The sequence below is a fragment of the Bidens hawaiensis genome, unplaced genomic scaffold (assembly GCF_021521415.1).
Source record: "Bidens hawaiensis isolate Kalapana, Puna unplaced genomic scaffold, B.hawaiensis_p1.1 tig00062101_1, whole genome shotgun sequence".
Lineage (NCBI taxonomy): Eukaryota > Viridiplantae > Streptophyta > Magnoliopsida > Asterales > Asteraceae > Bidens > Bidens hawaiensis.
In genome coordinates, this window is record NW_027501135.1 from 26,984 (window position 1) to 53,938 (window position 26,955).

General features: G+C 35.3%; 2 protein-coding genes across 2 annotated transcripts; one reads left to right on the plus strand and one right to left on the minus strand.

Annotated features, from left to right (window-relative positions):
- The first annotated feature begins 1,230 nt into the window (after nt 1-1,230).
- Nucleotides 1,231-6,786, plus strand: LOC143603530 (disease resistance protein RPV1-like). The gene is made up of 6 exons (XM_077080309.1): nt 1,231-1,411; nt 1,885-2,703; nt 3,370-4,495; nt 4,606-5,715; nt 5,836-6,502; nt 6,601-6,786. The coding sequence occupies exons 2-6, from the start codon at nt 2,171-2,173 to the stop codon at nt 6,654-6,656; spliced, it is 3,492 nt and encodes a 1,163-aa protein (XP_076936424.1). The 5' UTR covers nt 1,231-1,411; nt 1,885-2,170; the 3' UTR covers nt 6,657-6,786.
- A 1,610-nt stretch (nt 6,787-8,396) lies between these two features.
- On the minus strand, nt 8,397-26,828 carry LOC143603532 (uncharacterized). The gene is made up of 6 exons (XM_077080311.1): nt 26,653-26,828; nt 22,478-23,169; nt 22,142-22,206; nt 12,563-12,717; nt 12,411-12,505; nt 8,397-8,638 (listed from the first exon to the last, which is right to left on the minus strand). Exons 1-6 carry the CDS (start codon nt 26,826-26,828, stop codon nt 8,397-8,399), a joined length of 1,425 nt encoding a protein of 474 aa, XP_076936426.1.
- Between the last annotated feature and the right edge of the window lie 127 nt (nt 26,829-26,955).

Genomic DNA, 26,955 nt, shown 5'->3' on the forward strand with positions numbered 1-26,955 from the left:
TGGGTCTCAGATGATTTCAATCTCGAGTCGGTCCTTGGTCTTTAACTGAGTGAACCCGACTTCTTACAAGCCGAACCGGGTAGCTTCTTTGCGTCTGTACAGCCGTCCACTTACAGCTTCTTGTGAGCCTTCATCATTATATAAAGTATGAAATGAAGATATCTCTTGACACTCGCGTTCTTTATTGTTCTTTAGCTTTACGTTGTGTTCCTGAGTTCATTTAACGAATGAAAGGAAATTTCTTTTCTTTTCCTTTTCTTTCTTCTCTTTCCTTTATTTTCTTTTTCTTTTCCTTCTCTTTCCTTTCTTTTCCTTTCAATTCCATCCAAATTGGAAGGAAACATATCTATCCTATTTTACTTTTTAAAACACGCCACTTTCCTTTTTCTTTCTTTTTTCTTATTTCCTTCGGGAACACATCAAAAATATCTTTCTTTTTCTTTCTCTTCATACAAAAGTTTAAGAACACACTCATTTTATTTTTCTTTCTTTATTTTCTTTCCTTTTTCTTTGTCATAAGTGAAACTTGATAACGCATAGTTAGTGAAAGAGAAATTAGGTGAAAGAATTACGAGAGAATGAGATAGAAATTCATCTTACAAAATACATTGGTAATAATATTTATCAAAAGCAGTGTCCCTTATTAGTATTCAAAATGACATAATAGAGAATAATATTATACATCCAACCAGAAATAAAAGCTAGTTTGAATATATCTGGTTTGTTAGTCCTTATTCAACTAACACAGTTTATATGCAATTAGGTTAAAACCATAATTTAAATGATGTTTTCTCTACATATACTTTACATATTTATAATATTTACCGTTGTAATTCTTTTTAAGTTTAAATATATAAGCCTTTTAATTTAGACATAATAACAAAACTTATAATTTATATTTGTTTAAATTTTTCTTTACTGCTATAAAGGTCAGAAAACACCCTTTATTTCATTGTGTTTTTTCTTATTTTTTTATTGTGTTTTTCCATGCATTTCGTTTGCCATTCTATTTTTTCTTAAATAAATATAAAAGCCAAGAAATGGTCTAATGAACCAAAATACCTCTTTGCCTGTTCGGCCTAATTGAACCAAATATGATTAGGAACAAAAAAAACAAAATTTGCCATTGTGTTTTTTCTATTTTTTTAATACGTTATATAAGTTATATAAGTGCCTCTATTTTTTTAATTTTTTTTTTGTCTTAAAATGTTAAATTTGTCGAATTTCTTTTTTATGTTGAAAGCTGTACCGTAAGAACGTAGCCAATACCGACTCTACAACACCCAGGTTTTACTGACCAAATTCTCCTCGCAACCGTGCCAGTGTCGTTATCGTTTCGGCTCTTTTAATATGTTAATTCATATTATTATAAGTTATACGAGTGTCATTAGTGTATTCTATGTTGAGCAATGTTGTAAAAGTAGGATTACAAGGCCGAGTACTCCCTACAAGGTATGTCACCGAGGCGAATTTCTGTAAATCCGCCTAGTTACTAAGAATCAGTCAAATAAGGTCAACCTCAGCTAGAATCACATCTTATCGGTGAACTTGGACTGATTTTGACTCAAAAAAAAAATAAAACATAATTGTTATTTCAATAATATTAAAGAACAAATATCATTTTTTTAATTAATGATTAGTACTTTTTAGAATATTTTATATTTAAAAATGTATTTCAATTATTTATATTGATATTCACCTATTTTGTTTAAATATTAGTAAACTTATGATATTTGACATATATATAATAACCAAATATTAATTTTCTTTATATGTACCATGTCCGAGTACTCTCTGATTACTCCCCGAGTACTCCGAGTACTTCCTCCAAGGGGGTCGGCCGCCTAGGGACCGCCGAGCGACTTTTGCAACATTGATGTTGAGACATATATATTATTATTTAATTTAGTGTAAACACTTTTATCACCCGTCAAAATGGAAATATACATTCGGTAGAAATCGAAGTCTGAAACTTGGAGGCAAAGTCCACGACAATCGTCAATATTCTAAAGTAGTTGTTGATTTGTGGAAGTCCAGCACTGAAACTTCAAGGCAAATTCCAAAACTAATCAAGTAATAAGTAGGTGTTGACCAAGACAGCTAGCTGGATCAATTACCAGCATCCTTTCATCTTCTTCATCTCACTCAAATCATTCACAATAAATTCAAAATGGCTGTTCTCACAGAACTTTTACCAGGGTCCACCTCATCAACTCATGATCATGATCATAGATACGACGTATTCTTAAATTTTAGAGGTGTTGACACTCGTAACCGTTTCACCGATCACCTCTACCATGCCCTTTTGGATGCCGGTATCGTCACGTTTCTGGATGATGAAGATATTGAAACTGGAGAACCACTGAAGCCAGCACTGGAGAGTGCGATTAAGTCGTCCAGGGCGTCTATTATCGTCTTATCCAAGACTTATGCTTCTTCCACTTGGTGTCTAGACGAATTGGTATTAATCCTTGATCAAAACAGTACCCGTAAACAAATTGTTATTCCCATCTTCTATGATGTGGAGCCCACTGATGTCAGGAAGCAACAAAGCAGTTTCGGGGAAGCAATGGAGGCACATAAACGGAGAATTGAGACAGAAGTAGATGCAGAGAAGAGGAGCCAATGGGGTGAAAAGATCGAGTTATGGAAGAATGCACTCACACAAGTTGCTAATTTAAAAGGGAAAGATGCAAAGGACCGGTAATGACTCTCTCATATATACAAACATTCAATTGCAATATTATCATGCATGTATCTACAAACATGAAACTGCAGTGAAATTGAGTAAAATTGTCTTTTTTATGGCCCCTTAAGACGTTTTTATGCATATATTGTATTTTAATCACATACTAATATTATTCTTATACTGCTAGTGATTAATCAAGTATGAGAACGCTAACGTTGATACTTGATTTTTAAGTTAGATCATGTTGTTAAATTGAAACTTATAGGCTTTGGTGTTGATACTTGATATTTAAGTTAGATCGTGTTGTCGAATCGAAACTTATAGTTTTTGATGGCTAAATGAAAAATAAGATGCTACACAGTATGTTATTAGAGGGTTGGAAATGCACAACCTTTGTGGTATTAGCATTTGTGAAAAATTTTCTCCTGTTATTTATTTGCCATTGACATCATTTAAGTTATTATAGATGGAATATGATTGATTTAAAAGGGAAAGGTGCAAAGGATTCCTAATAATTAATTAACTTACGCACATTTCCATTGTATAATTATCAAGGCTTATTTAGCAAAATGTTATATAAAATTAGCATTGACACAACTATATAATTACAAAACTAGCACAATATGATATATATTTGGTTTGGTTTGCTTTTCACAATGATGTTTCATATCAATTTCCAGGAAAGAGACTGAATTCATTAGAGAAGTTGTAAACAACATCCACCATATGTTAGGTGTACTCAGCTGTAATATGCGGCCTCGTCTGATAGGAATGCGCTATCACATTCAACTCATTAGTTCATGGTTGACAGATGGATCTTCTCATACCGCTGACATTCTGACAATTGTAGGCATGGGTGGGATTGGGAAGACATCTTTGGCAAAATATGTTTTCCAGTTACACTCTAGTAAATTCCAGAAAAGCAGCTTTATTGAAGGTATCGCTACAAGATGTAATCAACACTTTGATGGAATGCTTGATTTACAAAAGCAACTTTATGGAGATATTTCAAAAAAAATTACTTTATCGGTTAATGATGTTTCTGTGTATACCTCTAAGATTAAGCATGCACTCTTAGGTAAAATGTTGCTTTTAGTGCTTGATGATATTGGTAGTCTTGATGAGTTAGATGTTTTACTTGGAAACAAAGGTTTACATCCAGGAAGCAAGATCATAATTACAACCAAGGATGCATCAATAACCGAAAGGTGTGCATTATTCAACCCACAAGTTCAACCTAAGCATAAGAAGGTGCAACTTAATGGCTTAAACGAGTTTGATGCACTAGATCTTTTGTGTATTCATGCATTCAAGAGCCAAAGGCCCAAAAAAGGTTATACAGAGGTTTCTAAAAAGCTTGTTAAGTATTGTGATGGACATCCTTTGGCTCTTGAAGTTATGGGCAAGTCACTACATAAGCGAGATGTAGCATATTGCGAAGAGTGCATAAAAGGGCTAAACAAGGAACCTCATTTGCGTATAAGAAAGGCTTTAAGGATGAGCATTGACTCTTTACCATTTAATGATAAGGAGGTGTTTAAGCATATTGCGTGTTTTTTTGTGGGAATAGATAGAGATGTGACAGAAACAATATTAAATGCGTGTGACATAAACACAAGATCTGGGATCACAAATCTCATTGACAGGTGCCTTCTTGGTATTGAATGGGAAAACAAGTTAACGATGCATCAATTAGCTCAAGAGATGGGAAGAGATTTAGTACGCCAAGAGTCACTTGATAAGCCATGGAAGTGTAGTCGCTTATGGTGTCACGAGGAGTCATTTAAAGTGTTGAAACAAGAAAAAGTAAGTGTCTACATATAATTTTTAATAGTTTTGGATGTTCTATGTATTTTTTATTGTCTATTTACATGTGTATAACTTATCTAAGTTTGTTTTCTTTCCCTTATTTGTAGGGTAAGAGGAATCTTCTAGGCCTTGCCCTTGACATGAGAATGCTTGAAAAAAAGAAGTTACATGGATCACCTGAACTGAAAACAAAGTCATTAAGTAAGATGTATAATCTAATGCTCCTGCAACTCAATTATGTGCAACTAAATGGGTGTTTCGGGAATTTTCCACAAGAATTAAGATGGTTGTGCATGCATGGGTTCCCTTTAAAGTCTATACCTTTAGACTTACAAATGGAGAATCTAGTTACTCTTGACATGTCGTTTAGCAATATTGAATCATTTGACATGTCAAAAGACAAACGATTGCTTGGATCACTGAAGATTCTCGATCTTAGTTTCTGTGAACAACTGCGTAATGTTAGTGGTTTTTTGGAACTCCCCGCACTTGAGAGGTTGATAGTTAAAAATTGCCTAAGTTTGATTGAGGTGTGTGAATCAATTGACCAATGTGCTGAACTTGTTTACATTGATCTGAGTTACTGCCGCAAGCTTAAAAGGGTTCCAATATCTATAGGCAAGTTAAAGAATGATAAAACACTATTGTTAGAAGGTTGTGCTTCTGGTGATCCTAAAATCGATACGTGTGATATGCATTCGTCTGCCATTATGGAGGCTATACCAAGTGATTTGAAGTTCTTTGCAATGTCTTTACCGATCTCATTAATAAGTTTGTCACTTCCAAATAACAATTTGTCTAATGATTCCTTTCCCATGAACTGGAGTCCCCTATCCTTGTTAGAGGCATTATATTTAGATGGTAATCCAATTGTTTCAATGCCTAAATGTGTGAGAACCCTTCCTAGGCTTAAGGCGCTTAGTATGGGAAACTATGAAAAGTTGATATCAATCGAGCATCCTCCACGTACGCTATCTGAACTAGTAGTATTGGTAGATTATGGTAATACTTTGCTACGAAAAATTAAATTTGATCCAGAAATGTCCCCACTCTACTTATTTGGAGCTAGGAAAGTATCATCAGACGATGCTTATGAAATTGACGGCATAATCAAAATCCAAGCATTGGCTGGTGTTGAGAACAAGGTGTTACAAAGTTTGGGCTGGAAAAAATTAGATTTTCTTAAAGAAAGGTGCTTGGGAACGCCTCAAACCAAGGTTTCCTTTAAATAATTATCTCCGGTTATCTGAATATATATATATATATATAAATATATATTATATGTTTGTGTTTCTTTAAGTTATTGTGAGTAATTATTGTTGTATTTATTTTGGTAGATGTATTATGAATTTGGAATATTCAGCACCTTTTATATGGGGAAAGAGATGCCGGACTGGATTACGTGTAGAAGCAAAGGGCCAACATTATCATTTACCGTCCCATCATCTCCTAACAAGCTCCGAGGATTCAATTTTTGTGTGCAGACGAAAGGACAGAGCCATTATTCTTTAAAATTACCATTAATCAAAATTAGTAATATTACAAAAAATCGCACCTGGATTTATCATCATTATATTAACGGAGTCTCAGGTTTTGGAGCGCATTTAAGTTTGTTAAGCCACTGGATGTTTGGGTCGGATGAGATGAAAGATGGGGACCACATTATTATCACTGTAGTGGCACAGAAAAGAAATGGGAAGCTAGATGCATCGGGTGCTTATTACGAGTCATGGAATGATGATTCATGGGGTCACATCATTGATGGATACGGCCAACAAATTACAGAGGAATGTGGGATTGATTTTGTGTATGAGGATGGTAGTATGGAAGATGAAGAAGAAGATGTGTTGGGTTATTACAAGTCATGGAATCATATCATTGGTGGGGATTTCTCCGCTTTTCAGTTAACAACAGGAGAATACGTCCTACATAACATTCGGTTTTCACCAATCTGTGAAACATATGTTGATTATCGTCCTTTAATTGACGACCTCAGATATAAAGGTAGATGTGTTGTTATTTTAATAACATTTCGTCAAGTGTTACATTTTGTGAATAATATAAATTAATGCATTGCTTTTCTTCTTTTTTCTCTAAACCAGAAGACGTTGTTGGCTTTAAAGCTTTCTCCTTAAAGAAGTCTGAAATAATTGCATGATCCTGCTTGGCAGTGCATCTCAGTCACTTCCACGTGTCTCTCCACGTCATCCAGTTGGTAAGAATATGTTTCCTTAAATCTAGAAAAACTCACAACTACTTGGAGATCATAATAAATCACTGGCTTTGCAAAATGAAGTGTCATATGTTTAAAAAATCTTGAGATGTAAGATATTCCAAAAATGGTCCATCTTTAAACGGAAACAGGGGAACTCGTTTAATCCATTTGAGATACAATTAATCTGGATTTCTAATCCGTTGGAATGATAAAAAGTAATCAAAATCTTTTACTGAAAAGCAACTTTCTAAAAAACATGAGAAACTAAAAAACCTTAATTATTTGAGTTTGAAATAAATGGACTGCTGGAATATGCGTGTTTGTAACATAGTGTGGCCAGAGTAGGGCATCAGGGCTCTCCAAATTCGAAGAGTGCGGTAGCTTAAATACAAGAAATTCGTTGTTCTAAAAAAAATACGTGTTACTACTATTTTAATTTAGAAGTAAAGAGATCTAATCAATATTTTAAAATGTGTTTTGTAATTTTTTTAATGAATGGTTTCTTGTATATGTTTTTTTTGTGATTTGAGTTTTTTTAGTTTCCCTCTCTAAAAATCACCGACACAAATTAAAAATTTATTTTCCCTATATCTGAATTTGGGTTTCTCAACCAAATTGGGGGGGGGGGGGGGGGTTTGCAAGGACCAAGGCAGAGAGAAAATACTCACGTACATTCCGGTTTGTGCGTGAATCAATCAGTTTTTTCATTCCTCAAATACACACACTTTAGAGGCAAGCCTCACTATAGCAGGGCCGACTCAATGATATTCCATATCAGTCATTTGTAGCCTCTACATTTGAGGTCCCAATTTTTGTTTTAGGGTTTTACATCTCATGGCTAGTTTTTTCTTTTCAAGGAAGACTGTTCATCGATGGCAATGTCTCATTTCGTCAAAGAATACTGCAAAGGATTGATAGAATGATATGTTTTGCTTGCTTCTTTCATTCATTAACCCAGAATATATAGATACAAATGAGAGTCTAAATATGGTTCAATATTCTATATAATCTTTTCAAATATTCTATTCTAATATACCCCCTCAGTCTAAGGTGGAGGATCCCGGATGCTTAGACCGGATCTGAAATCATCGAATAGAGCGCGTGGCAAGCCTTTGGTGAAGATGTCTGCAAACTGGTAATGAGACGGGACATGTAACACTCGAATCTGACCTCGTTGAACTTTTCCCGCACAAAATGAATATCAATCTCAATATGTTTAGTGCGTTGGTGCTGAATCGGATTATTAGTGAGGTAGATAGCACTTACATTGTCACAATAAACTAAAGAAGCGCGCACTGGTGGTCTACCCAACTCAAGAAGCAGATTCCGGATCCAACGAATTTCAGCCACGGCGTTGGAGACACCACGGTATTCTGCCTCGGCACTTGATCGTGAAATGGTAGATTGACGTTTTGAAGACCATGAAATTAAGTTGTCACCAAGGTAAACACAATATCCCAAGGTGGAGCGGCGAGTGTCGGGACATCCTGCCCAATCAGCATCGGTGTAGGATATTAATGTAGAAATCGGACTGCGTTTCATGTAAAGACCCATTGACAAAGTGCCTTTCACATACCATAAGATACGTCGAAGTGCATTAAGATGATCAGTACGTGGGGAATGCATATGCACGCACACTTGTTGCACAACATAAGAGATGTCCGGACGGGTAAAAGTTAAATATTAAAGAGCTCCTGCTAGGCGGCGGTACATAGTTGGGTCATCAATTAAGGTGCCGCCGTTGGCACTCGTCATACCCGTGGTTTCTACTGGAGTGTGTACATGATTATAGTGTGCCATATTGGCACGTTGAAGAATATCCATGGCATAGGTGGACTGAGACAAAAACATGCCATTTGGATCCCGAGAAACAGAGATACCCAAGAAATAGCTCAAAGGTCCAAGGTCTTTCACTGCAAGCTCACCTGAAAGACGAGCTAGAAGATGTGTCTTTAATGAGGTTGACGCAGTGGTGAGTATTATATCGTTAGTGTATAAAAGAAGGTATGCGGTATCAGGTCCGTGTTTGTAAATAAAAAGAGAATGGTCACACGAACTGTGGTGAAAACCCAACGTGGTAACATAATCTGTGAATCGTTGATACCATGCCCTCAGAGCCTGCTTCAAACCATACAAAGATTTCTTTAACCGACAAACGTGATGAGGAAGATGAGGATGCCGGAATCCCATGGGTTGGTGCATGAACACTATTTCAGATAAATTTCATGGAGGAAAGCATTTTTCACATCCAATTTACTAATGTCCCATCCGTTGCAGAGAGCAATGCTAAGAACAGTACGAATGGTTGCTGGCTTTACAACATGACTAAATGTTTCATCACAATCAACCCCAACCTGCTGAGACCGGCCATCACAAACTAAACGTGCCTTATAATGTTCAAGTGAGCCATCAGATTTAATTTTACGCTTAAAAATCCACATATACCGAATTACATTCATGCCTTGTTGATGAGGTACCAACTGCCAAAGTCTTATTTTCGATAAGAGCATTAAACTCATCTGTCATGGCGTGGGTCCAAATTGGGAATGGGCTCGAGTGTAGAGTGAGTGTGAAGATTGAAGATTTGTTTAGGTTTGATAATTCCAGCCATGCGACGGGTCATCATGGTACTAAGCGAACTAGCTCCCCGTCAACGGCGCCATTTTGATGACCGTGTTGACCGATCATGAAAAAACTTAATTTTACCTATAGACATAAGATTTGAACATGTATCCAAGGTAGTTATGTGAGTGTACGCAAGTCAAGGAAATAGTCCATGCATTTAGAAGCTTATTTTCATGACCTTAGTATTTTATATTTCTATGTTTATAATTAATTTTTACTTTGATGTCTCGAAATAGTAATATTCGATTCATTTTTCAAATTTACTTCTACCAACATTTCGATGTAAATTTTATTCAAAACCGAGTTGCGGTCACACACGAACCAACTTTATTAACTTGATGTTTTATTAATGGCCTAATCGACACACATGTTTACATATATAACGTATCAAATCCAGAGGAGCACGTGATCAATGTCATACTTTTATTCATTTATCTAAATATTTACAAAGAAATTATAAAGAAACAATTATGAAGTTTTGTCTTGAGTAATGATCACACTAGCAGCTAGTTTGGTTTGAAATAAACAAACACTTAATGGTTTTAACAAGTAACAAGAACATAATCACACCCAAGGTTCAAGCATAATCTCATGTCATGTATTAGTTATCAACTGACAAAGCTGGTTTAACTGAACAAACCCTAATCTTAGGCATCAACAATCGCTAACACGTGGCACCGGTTATCAAAGGATCCTTAACAGCGTGACTCAACTAAGGGCAATGTATGTATTTTTAACTAAGATAATCAGCAAACTCTATGAAATAAGTATCACAATAGTTGGTAGACTAATCATTCATATTGATTGAAATAAACCTATGGACTTAATGCTCAACAATACCAAACCTCAAATATCATAGATCATCAGCCAATAGTTACATGCGAATCAGTTCAAAACATGCGAAAAACTAAAAAGATTACAATACTCTACACCTCGGAAATGATTCAAAGTGACTAGCCGCTCATAATAATAATATTAACCAGTAGCGAGGCGGCTTCTTCTCTAGTTTGATCGAGCTATTTTCCCTTTGTTTTTTCGTCCGTCCAACAGCAACAACACAACCCTAGGTTGCTACCTAACCCCTAAACTGCCGATCCTTTTCTCCATGGAAATTGTGTTTTGTCTCTTTTTAGTACTTTTGTGATGGCCCACCGGCTTTTTCTTTGTGTGGCTTGCTATTTAGAGCTTCTTTAATATGGAGTTTTTTTAGATGTTTTTAAAAGAGAAAGAATGTGAGGTGGAAGAGAGATGGAGTGATGTGAAGGTGAGATTGGTTAAATACTAAAAGCAACCATGTGAGTGTGACTAGGAGAGAGAAGAAATAAGAGAAAAATAATATTTTTATGTAATATGTGTTGGGCAGGAGAGAGAAAACATATGATTGGTGAGTAAGTGACACATATAATACAAAAATACCCTCTAAAGTTCACTCTATTGGTCATGCTCTTAGTCGGTGATGAAGCTTGGACTATGACACCAGGGCGGACTCAAAGTGTATACAAAATTTCACAAACGAGGGGTATGGCTCAAATTTTCAGCCGAAAACAAGTAAATTTACACTACTACGCTAAAAAACAAAGAGGGTCGGTGCTACCTGACCCTAAGTAAAGTCCGACAATGCTCTGAATTTTTTTTTTGCCCGGTACCTTGCATGCTTGCTATCTTTGATCCTGTAAAAAGAAACCCACCAACATACAGGTCAAAGTTCAAACCATATAGATTTAATCAAATATATTTTATTCTTATGGCTTCATGTGCCGGAACTTACAAAACCAATTCAAGTAATAATCACCCACTTATGTATCTTTGGATTTAAATAATTTAAGTTTCTATATGTAGTCCATGAGTACTAAACATCGAGTTTCCATTTCTTATATTCATTTGAGCTTTAGTTATGTTTATTACTTCATTATTTTTTAAACCCTACAAAAATAAAAACTTTTCAAATTAATATAGTTATAATAATACTGAAACGTAACAATTAAAACAAAAACACATTATTAAGCATGGGAATTACGAGTAATACACCAACATATCATGATCCGACAATCCATATGATATAATTCAGGAGCCATTTCTAATGAAACGGGAAATTTGTTGATATTTGAACGGGCCTAATTAACCCAACCAAGCCAGATCTACCCATTGACTTGCCACACTCGACGACCAGACCAACCAAGTAGTGAGGTCTACTAGAGGGCTACAACGAACCCGACTATTAGCCAATTCGTTATTAACCAAACTTGCAGCTGTTACTTTTCCGGTCATCCAAAACCAAGTAGGAGGATCCATAACCATCACTCGTGACCTGCATGCGGGACCTATGACCCGATGGCCCATAAACGAACCCTATTAACCAAATAGCTGGAAAAGACACGGTTTTCTAAGAAATCAATTGTATAGTGTACATGAGGCTACAAAACAGCATGGCCGGATTTGGGCCCGTGCAGGCTGTGCAGCCGCACAAGGCTCAAAAACGGAAGGGGCCTAACAAAATTTTAAAAACAGCCAGCAGGTTCTAAAACATTATGTTTTCTGGCCCAAATCTGAAATGGCTAGCGCAAAGAACGAAACAAATAAAAAATTCTACTTAATTGTTGTAATATGCATCCATGATCCATGTGCCAGCTATTTTCATTTATTCATTTCATCCGAACATTACTCTTTTTTTTTTTAATTTACCTTTTCTCCCTCATTTTGCATTCTAAAACAGTAGAAAATGAATCAAACTTTGATTTCGTGAACGGTCAATTATCATGTATTGTTATGAAATTATGCTTTGAAAGTTAAAATTATTTGATTAGGTCTATCCACTTTTAGATGCACTTAAATTATGTTTAGCTACAATATTATTATTTTGTTTAATGTTAATATGTTATCACACTTATCGTTCAATTACCGATTAGATATACATAAAATTTATATATCTCAGAGCCCATTTTTTAATCCGCACGGTCTATAAAAGCGAATGCATTTTCAAGGACGGCCCTGCAAAACAGCTTAGTAATGTGGGTGCGAGTAAATGGTTTCCTTATGTTCTATATTGAACCAAAGCAAGAAAACATTTTATACCTTTAGCTATAGGTAAACCTAATATAGTAAGGGTGGATACTCTAGTTGTCAAAAGATTAATCATGTCAACTCGATCCCTTGTAAAATTAAGATACCTACAAATAATATGAAAAATAATATGATTCTCCTTATAATTAAAATAAATTCAGTACCATTCTTGTTCTCTTTCTTGTTCTCGTTCTAGTTTTCGTAGTGGAACATAAGGAACCCAACCCATATTCATCTCCATCATGTTAACAATTTCCTTAGACACCATTTGTATATATGCAATTCCTTGCTTGCCAGAAGATGGAAATGGTGAAACAATCTGCCAAATAGTTCAAAAAACATGGATACCATATAAATAATACAAAAACCAATTGACATTAAGGCAATTGTGTTTAAATTTCGTCTTATGTATGATTGATTGATTAATATGATTACAAAAAAACAAAGATATTATAATAGTTATCTTTAGTCTTTGAATAATTATAATTCAGAATTGCAAGCCATGATCTTGCATTTTAGTTGAAGAACTAGAAGGTATGTGATAACTTGCTGATATGTGAGAACATAGATTTGAGAGAACTTTATCAGACGAGAACTAGGTGGGGCGAGAAGTTGTAGATAAGCAATTACTTGAATCTATGACATATATAGTATGATAATTGATAGTCTCGTACAAATGTTGAAGGGTTTGGATAGTGAAAGTTGAGACGAGACTAAAGGTGCACAACCATATGAGTTCTAGATCCCCTCTTTTACATGTTTTCGTGAGCGACTCAAATCCACTAGAGATAGACAGCAAAGTTAAGCGGACATTCGTCGTAAGCCGGTGGAATTTCAAGTAGGCGATAGAGTGTTGTTAAAGTATCACCTTGGAAGGGTGTTGTACGATTCGGTAAGAAAGGCAAACTAAGTCCTCGCTTTGTTGGACCATTGAAATTTTAGAATGACACGGCACAGTAGCTTATCGCTTACGCTTATTAGAAGAGATGAATGAAATACATGATGTATTTTATGTTTCTAATATGTGTAAATGTTTGGCAGATGAAAGTTTAGCTATGCCCTTGAGACATGTTGAAATTAACGAAAAGCTAAAATTTGTAGAGTAACATCGAGAGATAGAAGATTTTAGAGTTAAGAAACTTAAGAGATGAAAGCTAAAGTTAGTAAAAGCTAAATCGAGCTAGACTGACTACTATGATCGATGCTTGTAGGTTCTATTAGAAATGTGCATTACCATTTTGAGGTCATGAGATGAGAGTGTAACTTCTAGTTTTAAAGGAATTTTTTTGGAATTAATGGATTTGATCATAAGTCAAAATGTAGAACATAAAAAGTTACCAAAAGCTTTGGGACATAACAAATATTTATGTCCAACTAAGCGAAAGGATGTCTGCTCATTGTTTTGAAGAAGTGCATAATTGATATGTTTCCATCTATTGTTAATGTGCTGTAATATATTATAAAGGAATGCCATAATGATTTTAGCAAACATCAAGAAAATAACATTTTAGAATACTTTAAAACATTTGAATTTGTTTTTATCTACATTTGATGTTTCGCATTTTAGGGCTGACAAATCATTTGTCAAGAGGACTTCAATCGAAAGATCAAGAGAGTAGAAGCGGTTTCATTTGTGGAATCAGCCAAAGTGGTCTTGCTAAATTATAGTGAAATCGGATTTGATAAAGTTTTAGCAAAGCTATCTAATTGTGTGCGTAGCATGACATCCAAATGTTAGACATGAAGCAAGATTATGCCCACTCAAGATCTCATAACCAAAGGAACAAAGTCGCCAATCAACATCATTTTAGTTTGACATCTTTAACGGTATTATAGATAAGTTGTTTCAAGAATTTAGCGATTGTTTTAATGAAGTTAGCATGGAATTGCTTAAAAATATGGCGGCTTTGAGTCGGCGTGACTCTTTCTCTCAGTTCGAAATATTGAAGTTTCTTCGGTTGAGTGAGTTCTATATGTTTTTGATTATAGAGAAAAGATTAAACTTGAGCATACGCTAGCCTTCTATCATTATGGTGTTCTAAAAGACACAAATATTGCTAACTTGAACGATGGCCTTTCTAAATTGATGATGAAGACAAGGAAACATCTATCTTTTTATTTGGTCTATTGACAATTAAAGCTAGCATTGGTTTTGTCTGTTGCAACTACGTATGTGGGAAGATATTTTTTGTTTATGAGACGGGTGAAGGCAAGTTTGCGTAATCGTATTAGTGATGATTTCTTGAATGCTTGTGTCATTTGTGTTGTGGAAGTAGAACTTGTCAATTTAACTAATAAAGTTGTAATCGAGTGTTTCCAAAACATGAAATCATGTAGAGGACAATTATAATCACGTATTTGAATTTTATTTGGATATTTAATGAATTGTTATTTTATCATTATTTTCTTTTTATTGATATATTTTGAGTCACTTTGTATTGTGCCCTCGTACAAAAAAATTTTGTATCTGCCTTGTTTATAGCAAGAGTGAGCATGAGCACATTCAACATTTAAAACGGGGTTCTCTCCCTAATGAAAGAAACAAGTTGTTTTCTAAAGAATCTAAATGTGTTTTTGATGGTTGAGCGGTAGATAAGTATTTGGTCCATATTATATCCGAAGAAGTGGTAAAAATAGACTCATTGAAAGATCGAAGCGGTGCAACAATGGGCGTCCCGAAGACTGTTAAACTTAAATCGCTTTGGGATTTCTGATACTACCATGTTTTATTTGATCCTTTGGAATGATCTCTATGTTAGAGAATATTGTAGAAGAATATATTATTAGAGTTTTAGTATAACAGTTTTACCATAATTAGGAGATTGTATTTGATTATGTTTCTTTGTATTTATCTCATTGTACTCCTCTATATATAGTTGATCAATAATACATTACACCTTACGAGGTTTTCATTATTCTACATGGTATCACAGCCTTAAGGTTCTGACTTGTTTCATTCTTTTCTTCTTATTCTCGTCCTGCCCCGGGACGTTTGTACACACAATATATTATTTTCTTGCCACCGATCTATCTAATATTTATGCGTCTACGGGCCAAAGTAAACGACACCGCTGCAACCGGTTTTCTTCCTGTAATTGAACGAGTAGAACCCCTCTTTGATTGGAGTTGATGCATGCGCATCTTCTTGTTTAATCATTATCATTTGTTTTTACTTTTAATAAATATTTTTAACCTTCTTTTTCTATCCATATTTTTCTGTTTTTTAAGCCATTTGAAAAAAAAAGGAACGAGAGAGAAACGTTTAGAGTTTTTTGTTTTATCGATTGAAAATTTTTGTTTATATTTTATTTAGTTTTCGTTTTAGTTTTTTTTCTTTGAAAAAAAAAAGTTTTTTTATTTATTTTATTTTTTTAGTTTTATTCTTCGGAATATATAAATTTTTTTTCTTTTCCGTCAAGTCGTTGCTTCGGCCGACTCAATCATAGCTCCTGTCATCGCAGTTGAAGCTCTTGTCATCATGCTTAGCCTCCTGACCACGGTCATGCCACCAGTGATCTTCTTAGATCCTATAACCGATCGAGTTCCTGCTCTATGTGACAACCGATCGTGTATCTACACAAGCTTCGCGCTCCAGTCTGAGCGTCCGATTTCCTACCGCTCTGACTGCGGGGAATGTTAGAGAATATTGTAGAAGAATATATTATTAGAGTTTTAGTATAACAGTGTTTACCATAATTAGGAGATTGTATTTGATTATGTTTCTTTGTATTTATCTCATTGTACTCCTCTATATATAGTTGATCAATAATACATTATACCTTACGAGGTTTTCATTATTTTACACTCTAAACCCCTTACATAGTTGTTAAAAAAAGATGCCTTCCAATGGAGTGAGGAGGCTCAATACGCGTTTGAGCGGCTCAAAGAGGCCTAGTCATCAGCCCCAGATTTATCATTGCCTAACCATACTAAACAGTTCATAATCGAGACATATGCAAAGACGGGTTGGCCATGAGCAGTCTCAATGCAGGTACGCTACCCGGTTTCGTACTTAAGTAGGGCCCTATCACGGAGATAAAATGCATTATGAGTATACGAAAAGGAGTTACTTGCAATTACGATGGTGGTGAACCAGTGGCATTGTTACCTTATTACGGGTCTGTTTATCATACGCATAGATCAGAGAATCCTCAAACCCATTTTAATCAAAAGGTTAACAATGACGTTGCAACACAAATGGCTCGCGAAACTCATGGTCTATGACTATTGTATCATGTATAAAAAGGGCCAGGAGAATGCGGCAGTTGATGCCTTATCGTTAAAATATGTTATGAATCTCCAATCTGGGTCACTTTGGGGTGAAGGCTACGGTTCAACGAGTAAAGGGTAGGTTCTTTTGCACGGGAATTTAAAAGGTGATGCATGATGTATATAAATTTATACATCTTCACAGTCGATGTGGGATTTGCCTAAGATGTTAACCCCACCCCCCCCCACCCCGGACTCATCGTCCTAGATGAGTTTTGCCCCACCATCCTATCTAGGATGTGGGATTCGCCTAAAGTGTACCTCACGACACCCCGGGGACTCACTGTCTCTGATGAGGTCTGCCCCACCATCCCAAATGGCACAAGAGTGGCTCTGATATCACTTGTAATACCCGCCCCCTCGCACCACCAATATTGTCCGCTTTACCCACAAAGAGCTCACGGATTTGTTTTTGGTTGCCCGGGTGGAGACTTCCCCGAGGTCACCCATCCTGATACTACTTTCACCTGAGCACACTTAACTGTGAAGCTCTCCTCGTCCACTACCGTTAAGCCCAAAAGGCGTTGGTGATTTAAGAGGCGGGATATTTACTTATGAACCAAAGATCTACTTTGTCCACGGACGATGTGGGATTTGCCTAAGATGTTACGATATTAATTTACCCCATATCCGATTCTCCTTGGGTAAGTTCTGTACAAGTAGTCCCGAAGAAAGGAGGAATGACGGTGGTCACCAATGATAAAAATGAGTCGATTCCTATGAGAACTGTCACGGGATGGTGAGTTTGCATCAACTATCGTAAACTCAACGATGCCACTAGAAAAGATCACTTTCCTCTCCCGTGTATTGATCAGATGCTCAAGCGTTTATCAGGAAAGATGTACTACTGCTTTCTAGACGGATTCTCTTGTTATTTTAAATTCCAATTTCCCCAGAAAATCAAGAGAAATCAACATTCACATGCCCCTATGGTACATTCGCATACCGACGATTGCTCTTTGGTAATGCTCCAGCTACTTTTCAACGCTGTATGGTAGCTATCTTTCACGACATAATTGAGGATTCGATGGAAGTCTTCATGGATGACTTCTCTGTATTTGGCGATTCCTTCGATCTTTGTCTTGAAAATCTAAAAAGGATGTTAGCAAGATGTGAGGAAACCAAACTTGTGTTAAACTAGGAAATTATCACTTTATGGTTAAAGAATGTATTGTTCTCGGACACAAGATCTCTCAAGCAGGATGTAACAACTCGGGTTTTCCAGTTAATATTTATATCCGTTACCCGATCCGCTTTTGAGTTCGGGAAATTTTTATCTATAAAATATCGTGTCTATCGAGTTAATATTATTTTATTAATATTTGTTATTATAAATATTTAATATATTAAAACAACTTTCAAACATATACATTTTTTACCCTAAAATATACTTTAACCTCTTATTGTTTCCACACCTAAACTAGAGAGACTAATATGCAAATATGATATAATAATATTTTCAAACCCATTTACCCAATTACCCAAATCCAATTACCCAAATCCGTTTACCCGTACCGGATGACCCAAATTGATTCCTTGAACCATAATCCTCGTAATAACTTGGTAATTGATTTATACAATCTTTGTAATATTTGTTAAAAATTCCACCGACGTAATTAATTAGGAAACAATGATCTTGGTGATACGAATTGCTTATTTGAATAACCCATCCATAACCTAGACTAGGATATAGTTGATATGTGCATCATAATTCAATTCCTGACGTCTGCACAGCCTCCATAGTCTCGCCAATGAAACCCCTATAACCAATTAAGTTGTCGCAGCTTTTCATCATCGCGTTTTGCCGGCACTGTATCAACTAAATTAATCATCCTTTATACGTCGTTGTAGGTATTTAATTGGTGTAACCAGTTCGTCTTTACTCATTAAACCATAATCCTAACGTTAATTGAACCAACCTTTATCAGATTTACAGATTGATCGATTTAGGGTTCATAAGCTAATCTGGTTTTTTTAGTCTGGCTATATATATTTGTTCCTGAGTTTTAGCAACTGATTGGATTTACGTATTGATCGATACAGCTATGTGTCTGTCCCTCCAGAGCCAGCCATTGGCGTGGGTTCGAGTCCCGCCCATGGCAGTTTTTATCCTTTTTTTTAGTAACTTTTGGTTAAGCTATTATATAGTATAATTAATTATATAAAGTATATTATTAATGTGATAATATAATAACTAACTTATACTTTTATTAAAAACCGACATGTAATTAGGCACTTTTCCGAACCTTGGTAAAACCGTATATATATGTATGTATATATTAGTTTTATATAATTTATAAAGGGTTTTAATATTTAGAAAGGGTTTTAATCTAAAATATATTTAAAATTTACCATGTTAATTAACATATTAAAAATATAATATGAATTGAAAGTATTTTATAAAAGATCGTATTTTATACAAATATTATTATTTATTATTTATTATACTAAAGAAATATTTATTAAATAATAAAAATATATGTAAATACATTTTTTAGTTTAAAATAAGCATTTAAACCAAATCTCTTAGTATAATCTATCCAAAATTTTATAAATATTTACGTAAGTATTTTATGTATTTTATATAATTAAAATCATATTATTTATGATAAAGCTTTGATAAAGAAAAGTGATAATAAAATTTATAATAAACTAAAGTAATAAATAGTTTTCGCAAGAACACGCCCGATCATCATAAACTTTCCGAATCTCTATCTAGTTTTAGATTTGTTATTCAATCATATTTATTTTCCGCAATTATTGTTACTTATGATTTATCGTCCGTAATTCTCGAATAGCGTGGTTTACCGCTTTCTTATCTAATCATTCCCGATTTGCTTATTTGCTAAGTTGAGTATATATTTCACTCCCCTAAATTACTCATTTTATCTTTTGGGGACATATGTGTAACTTAGATATTTTCATATTATTATTATTATCATTCACACTAGAAACTGTTATCCTTGTGTGTATATCAGTTTATGCCTAACTTGCTAATTGCTTACTTGCTTTATTTGAACGCATTTCAGAGAGGTCCTTCAGTACTAGTATGATCATACGACTATCTTTGGTAATCAATGTTCATTCGTATGGCAACAGTTTAGCCCTATCTTTGGTAACAAGTGTCCATTTATATGGCAACGGTTTAGCCATATCTTTAATGTTTGGTTGAATTTATGTGTTATGGATTAACTGTTTATCTCATAGAACTAGTTTGCATTTTTCTTTATTTATTATATATTTCACTTAACTTGTGTTTTACTCACTCAACCTCGTGTTGAAACAATTATTTGTATTTTCAACGAATATGCAGGTCACCGTATGATTGGATTTATCAGGATCTCTTGAAGAACTTAGGGTTTATTATGCTAGAGAAGAATCAAGATTTGAATCTAAACTGAACTATCTATTGTCTTATTTGTTTTAATTATGGATGATGTATTTTGCTTATTTGGATTTTGTTCGAATATTTGAATTTAATTAATAGATATTGCCATCTTAATTATTGCATGATAGTATCTTGAGAGCTGTGAGCAATCAGCTCACGCCCCGGCATTTTCGCCTTAGGTTGGAGTGTGACACGGGATTAGAGATAGATACAGCCAAAGTAGAACTATTTCCAAACTTCCATCACCCACATATATTAAATCCATTCATAGTTTCTTTGGCTATGCGGGTTTTTATCGTTGTTTCATAAAAGTTTTTTCAAAATAGTCGTGCCAATGACACAACTTCTTGAAAAGGATGCTCCATTCATCTTCTTTAAAGATTGTTTGAATGCATTTCAAATTCTGAAGGACAAGCTTGTAGATGCTCCAGTTATGGTAGTTGTAGACTGGACGCTACCATTCGAACTAATGTATGATGTGAGCGACTTCGCAGTTGGAGCAGTCTTAGGACAAAGGGAGGATAAGGACTTTCATCCGATCTATTATACCATCAAAACTCTCAGTGATTCTCAAGAGAATTATACGCCTACCGAGAAGGAGCATTTGGCCATAGTATTCGCTTTCGATAAATTTCGTTCTTAGTTAGTACTTTCAAAAACCATCGTCTACACCGATCATGCGGCGATTAAGTACTTGTTCACCAAACAAGATGCTAAGCCCCGTCTGATCCAATGGATTTTACTTCTACAAGAATTCAACATCGAAATCAAGGAAAAAAATGGTGCTAAAAATGTTGCAGACGGCCATCTTTCTCGTTTGGAATGCCCAACTTTACAAGAAACGGCGTAGGTCAAGATAAATGACAATTTTTTCCAAGAATTTCTTATGCATATCCAGACTCGTGAAGGACATCATCCTTGGTTCCTTGAAACCATACGTATTCTCATTGTCATTGCAGCTACTAAAGGATGGCAATTACATCATTTGGATGTAAAGTCAGCATTTTTTACATGGGGAGCTACAAGAAAAGGTCTTTGTTTCTCAACTAGTTAGGTTCATTAAACCCGGGGAGGAAAACAAGGTCTACAAGCTAACCAAGGCCTTATATGGTTTGAGGCAAACACCACGGGCATGGAATACCAAGCTTAATGGCATTGTAACGGGCTTGAAATTTGTGAGATGCTCGAAAGAACAAGCGGTGTACCGGAGATTTATTGGAACTGATATTATTATTGTCAATGTCTATGTCGATGATTTAGTTGTTACAGGTTCGAACAATGATCACATTAATCGGTTCAAACTTGCGATGTCCAAGAAGTTTGAAAAGCCTGATTTGGGAATGCTCACTTATTATCTCATAATCAATGTCTGACAGTTAAAGAATGAGATTTGAATCCATCAAAGTGTTTATGCTTAATGGTTATTGAAACAAGATGTATGGTTACATGAATTGTTAGCATAATTGACCGGAAGAAATCGCAAGAAGTGGTGTTAAACATTGATAATATATCGGTGATTGCCCTGGTTAAAAATCTCGTTTTTCATGGCTCAAAAGTACATAAAGTCCCGATTTTATAGTATACAGGAGTGTGTGGAGCGGAACGAGTTAGCAATAGAGTACATTAGTGGCAAGGAACAACAGGCTGGCATTCTTAGAAAAGCACTTGAGAGAATCAAGTTGGATGAAATGAGAAGATTGCTCGGCGTTGTTGATCTCCTAGTTTCGAGTCGTGAGTGTTGGTAATTTCCATCTTAATAGGCCCATTACGTGTAGGTGACCGTGTTGAACCTATTAGACTCATGAATTCATCAATGTTGTAATCGGTTTATGGGGTTGCAATTTGGGCTTTATATTTTGTAATTACTTGTTAGCCAAGTTACCCTTTAAATACATATCCATGGTTAGAGTTATTGTATTATGGGAGGGATTAATGTATTCAAGTTTTAAGCTAGTTTCTTGATTATAATAATAAGAAGGCTTAACCCTAAATATTGTGTGCTCGTTTTTGTTTCTATTATCAATTCGTTCTTGATCTTGTTCTTAACCCTATCACTATTTGGTTGCATGTGTGATGAAAAATATACCTCTTGTGCATGAACAGGTATGTTGCACTTCCTCGGAGATAAAGCATTAAACGAAACCGTTCGCTCTGGAGAATTTATAACACAAACAATACATTAGTTACTATTCAAATCCTCCGGAGAATTTATAACACAAACAATACATTAGTTATTATTCAAATCCGCGTGGTTTTTTTCTTTCGGCAACCAAGTGTGATATTTGTTATGGCGTGCAACTTGTGGGATATTCACTATCTTCAAACCCAAAAATAAAGTTGTTATTTATATTTGTTTCTTTTGGATTTCTTTATAAAGTTTCTTAATTTTAGAACTGGATTGATTTGTTTTCAAGTGAACTACCTTTGTAGTGGGCATTGAAGAATGAACTCCTAAAAAAATCCATTGTGTGTAGGAAGTATTCCCCAGATGTTAACTGAAAAGCGGAGAGATCGCCACCAATGATGTGGTTCCATGTCTTGTAATAACCTAAAGGATCTTCTTTCACCCCATTTTCTGTAGCAATACTAACCTCCATGCTTCCAACATCATATAAAAGACCCACCCCAGACTCGGCTATACAATATTTACCATAGGTTTCTAGTTTTATAGTAATCTCATCACCCACATCCATCTCATTCATCCCGAACATCCAATGGCTTAAAAATTGTAGCATCTCTCCACTTACAAAGATTGATTTAATACAATGCTTGTATATCCATGTGCGGTTCTTTGTATTATTAGTAATTCTGATCATTGGCAATTCAAACAATTCCCCCACATAGAAGTAATCAAGTCCTCTAATCTTGCATGGGATGGTAAATGGTATTGATGGCGTGTGGCTTATATGCGTAATATTCCACACCGGCATTTGTATGTACTCACAGATTGTGCTGAATATTCCAAATTCGTAATACATATACCAAATATGAAAAACATTAATTAGCATAAATAATAATAGGGGAAACTTCATACTGTAATAACCAAATTTGTCGAGTGTTCTACTAAAGTCACCATTCACGCTTTTATGTGGGGTCAAGTAGGTGAGGTGATGCCTATGTGGCCAACCGAATTTTAGACGTTTCAATTTATGTAAATTTTTTTAATTAAATGTTAACCTTTTCTAAAATTAGGTGAGGCAATAAAACATACGTACTATGTAGTGATTTTATTTTTCAATTAACTTGGAGTAATGTGAAGAAACAAATTCACCAAATACTTATTGTTAATTATAAGCGGCAAAAAAAACTAATTACTAAATAGTAATCAAGATTCATGCATTTATCAATTGTCTCACTAAATATCTATGAAACCCTTTGGTCATCATTTAACATTTTTCCTATCTTCATCATTATAGGATGCCACGGGCTTGGGAACTTATCCATCAGGAGTATTAGTTGTAGGAATGCAGGACCAGTCTCAATAGGTCTAAGTAGAGCATAATAAGTTCTTGAAACGTCATTTGAATTCTTCAAAGTTATTATCCCACTTGAGCAGTTTAGGAAGCTTTTTGTTGTCCCACCTCATTTTTCAAAGATTATAAAACCCTTTATCTCTTTGTTTTCAGTAATCATTGTTTAAAAACAGGTCTTAAGTCCAAACAACTTCTAAGACAAATTCTGTTAAAGTCACAAGTCCAAACCAATCGAATGGACAAACTAATCGAATCGACAGACTTATTGAATTGAATAGGCAATCAATTGAATCGAATGGCAAACTAATCAAATTGAATAGACATTTGATTCGAATGGTTTGAGAAATTCGATTCGAATGGTTTCAATGATTCAATTCTAATGGTTTGAAGGATTCGATTCGAATGGTTTTGTGTTCGATTCGAATGATTTTCAGGAAAGTATGGATTGTACTTTCAAAACATCTTTTCACACCTTTCTCTTTATGGAAACTGAATGAATCACTTCAACACTGTATATCTAATAACCATTCATTTTGAAGATTTTAAACATTTAAATCTTGAATTTTAGCAACTTTTAACACCACAAATACACCCAAACAAACACTTTTCAACCCCGAAGCTAATAACACTTTATTTTTCAAACTTGTAAACACACTAACAACAAAGCATGAACCCGTAAACCCACATGGACTCTTAAATACACGTCTTTAACACACAACTAAGACCAAAATCCAAGGTTATGACCCAAGATCCGCTACTAATAGAGCCCGAAAAGCTCGGATACCAATTGTAGGTCCTATAGACGGATCAAACAACAAACAAATAGTTTACTTGGAACAATCTTAACATTAGCTAGTGGAAATCACTAGTGAGGAACCGATACCCTGGATCATGTTTGGGTTGTTTATTACCCGATGAGGAAAGTGAGAGAAGGAGAGATTTGGTGAATGGATAAGATTATATGGCAAAAAGGTTATGTATGCATGAGTATGCTCCACCTTATATAGGTGTGAGCATATCACACATTCTTCTATTAAGTGGGCCCAAATGGGCTTTGTTTACATGGCTTTAGGCCCAAACATACAAGGAAACAAACCGACGAGCTACAAAGATACAACGTTTACAGTACAAGTAAATACAAAAGACTAATAAACAAACGGGGCTTTACAAAGAATATTCTTAGATTTAATACTTTGAAACCTAAAGAACTAAACTCAAAAAACCCGAAACTTGAAAAACTAATCCAAAAAAACACCTCTATCCCTATTTAGTGAAACGTCCAGAGCTTGGAAGTAAACTTTAATCCATCTCCTCGCCAAAAATTGGTGTTATAGTGTCTTCGAGATCCTCGGACTTAGGATTTATATACAATCATTACTATTGAATGACTGGCATACATATATCAAATTTGGAGTACCGAGCCATCCTGAAATACCGGTTAATGATCCGTCTGTTTTCACCATTGAGCCTCGCCTAGTTTACCGCAAGGTATGTTTGGATTCTTTCAGCGAGCATCAGTCCATTGCAAGGAGTTACTAGGGTTTAAATACAGACATGATCATATATGGGATGTTCAATGTGATGTTTTTAAATGGGCATGAAAATCTGCTACAAAGGAGCCCCCTGAACTTTTTAACGGATCCGCGCTTGAAATGAGGTCTACTCTATGCCCGGCTGGCATCCAAATGTTTGGGTGGGTTTGGGGAACACGCTTGTGTGGACTTTATAGGAGTGTCCCCACTTGTTTGGCTCAAATACAATGGAATTAATTGTTGCTGGCCAAGCGGCGTTGAAGGTGGAATCATGAGAAAACTTGTTTAAAGAATTAACATGTGTTTATCCTTTTCACTATTAAGTTTTGTTTCCTAGCCTCGGAGGTTGTGGAACTTCTAAGCAAAGTTTAGCGGCTGTGCTTTCTTTGACCTAAGACCCAAAACTTTTTTTTAATAGAATTGGATTTGCTATCCAAAACGGAGTTGTGATGTAGCTTGTGACCACTTTACAAACTACTTTATTGTAATCATTTTAACATATTTGATAAATATCAAGAATTCTTTCGGTTTGTTTTTAATGGTTATGCTTGAATTTGAATTGATTAGTATGTGATGTAAGGTACGATTGGTGTTGGTTATTTTGTAGTGGAGACTATGGAAGGCTCAAAATGAAAAGGTGTTCAGGGGAGAGATCAAATAAGAGGAGATCATTGAAGATATATAGGCGTTGGGGTTTCTTTGGTTTAAAAATAGGTGAAAGTGAAGTCCATAGAATGGTCGAATTGGTGTAAGTTTGATATTTTGTAAGTTTTTGTTTATGGTCAGCCTCCTCTGTTTGAGGGTGGTCTTTCTGTTGATTTTTGTTTGTGTATATAGTTTATAGTTAAAAAATAGAAATTTCGAGCATTAAAGACAAGATATTATGGGAAACATTTATGGAGTCAATGTTGAACCCTAAAATTATGCATCATAGACTTGACTTGTTCTTGTCATTTAATACTATTTTAACTTGGTTGGGTTATGGATGTTGGATTATTGGTCTTATTATTGTATCAATACTCCCTCCCTGAAAAATGACCTTCTCCTCAAGGACGGGATCATTTCCCCATGATGGTCGCCATTCTTACTTGGCGTAAAATGACGTTAGGGGTTGTCTCAATGTAGCGCCACGGTGGTCGCCATTCACGTGTTTTAGTTGTCTTTGGTTCCTCATTGCTCAATGACGCAACTTTGGTGTTGTGCGGGCTGTTGTGGATGAGATTTTTGGGTAGGTGCACGTGCCGAATTGTAGGTTGGTTTGGGTGACATAGATGGTAGTGGGGTGGAGGAAAATTCGAATGTTGATCGTTAACTTTTCTAGAAGTTACAGGCACAACACTTTTGATAGTCGTGACATTTTTTAAGGCTGGTGGATTGGAATTGACGGTTGTATCGTTTGTGAAATTAGAACACATGGTTAAGGGTTTGGGATTGATGGTAGTAACCAAATTGGCATGTATATCATGTTCATGTGTATTTGTGGTGGCGATAGGGAGGAATGATTTGGTTGCAGTTTTGGCTAACGCATCGATTATGGCTTGGGTTTTGATCAAACTAAGCATCAACGAGGGTAGTGAGCATGTCTAACGTACTTCAAAGATTGCTCTTTGTAGTTGTTTACGAGGGATTCTGTTAATAAAGTCGTCGAGTGTGCAACCGTCGGTTTCACACGACCGGAAGACATGATAGTAGGCAAAGAATATGGTTCGGGAATGAAAGCACCAATTGATACAGTTGATTCAAGATAACCACTCTCCAAGAACGTCATAATAGATTAAATAAGAGACTAAGACATTTTTATGGGTTAGGCTAAATGTACCCCTGGTTGCTTGTCATACCCCCCTGGAAAAACCAACTTTCATATTAACCCTTGAAATCATATAATTACCAAATTA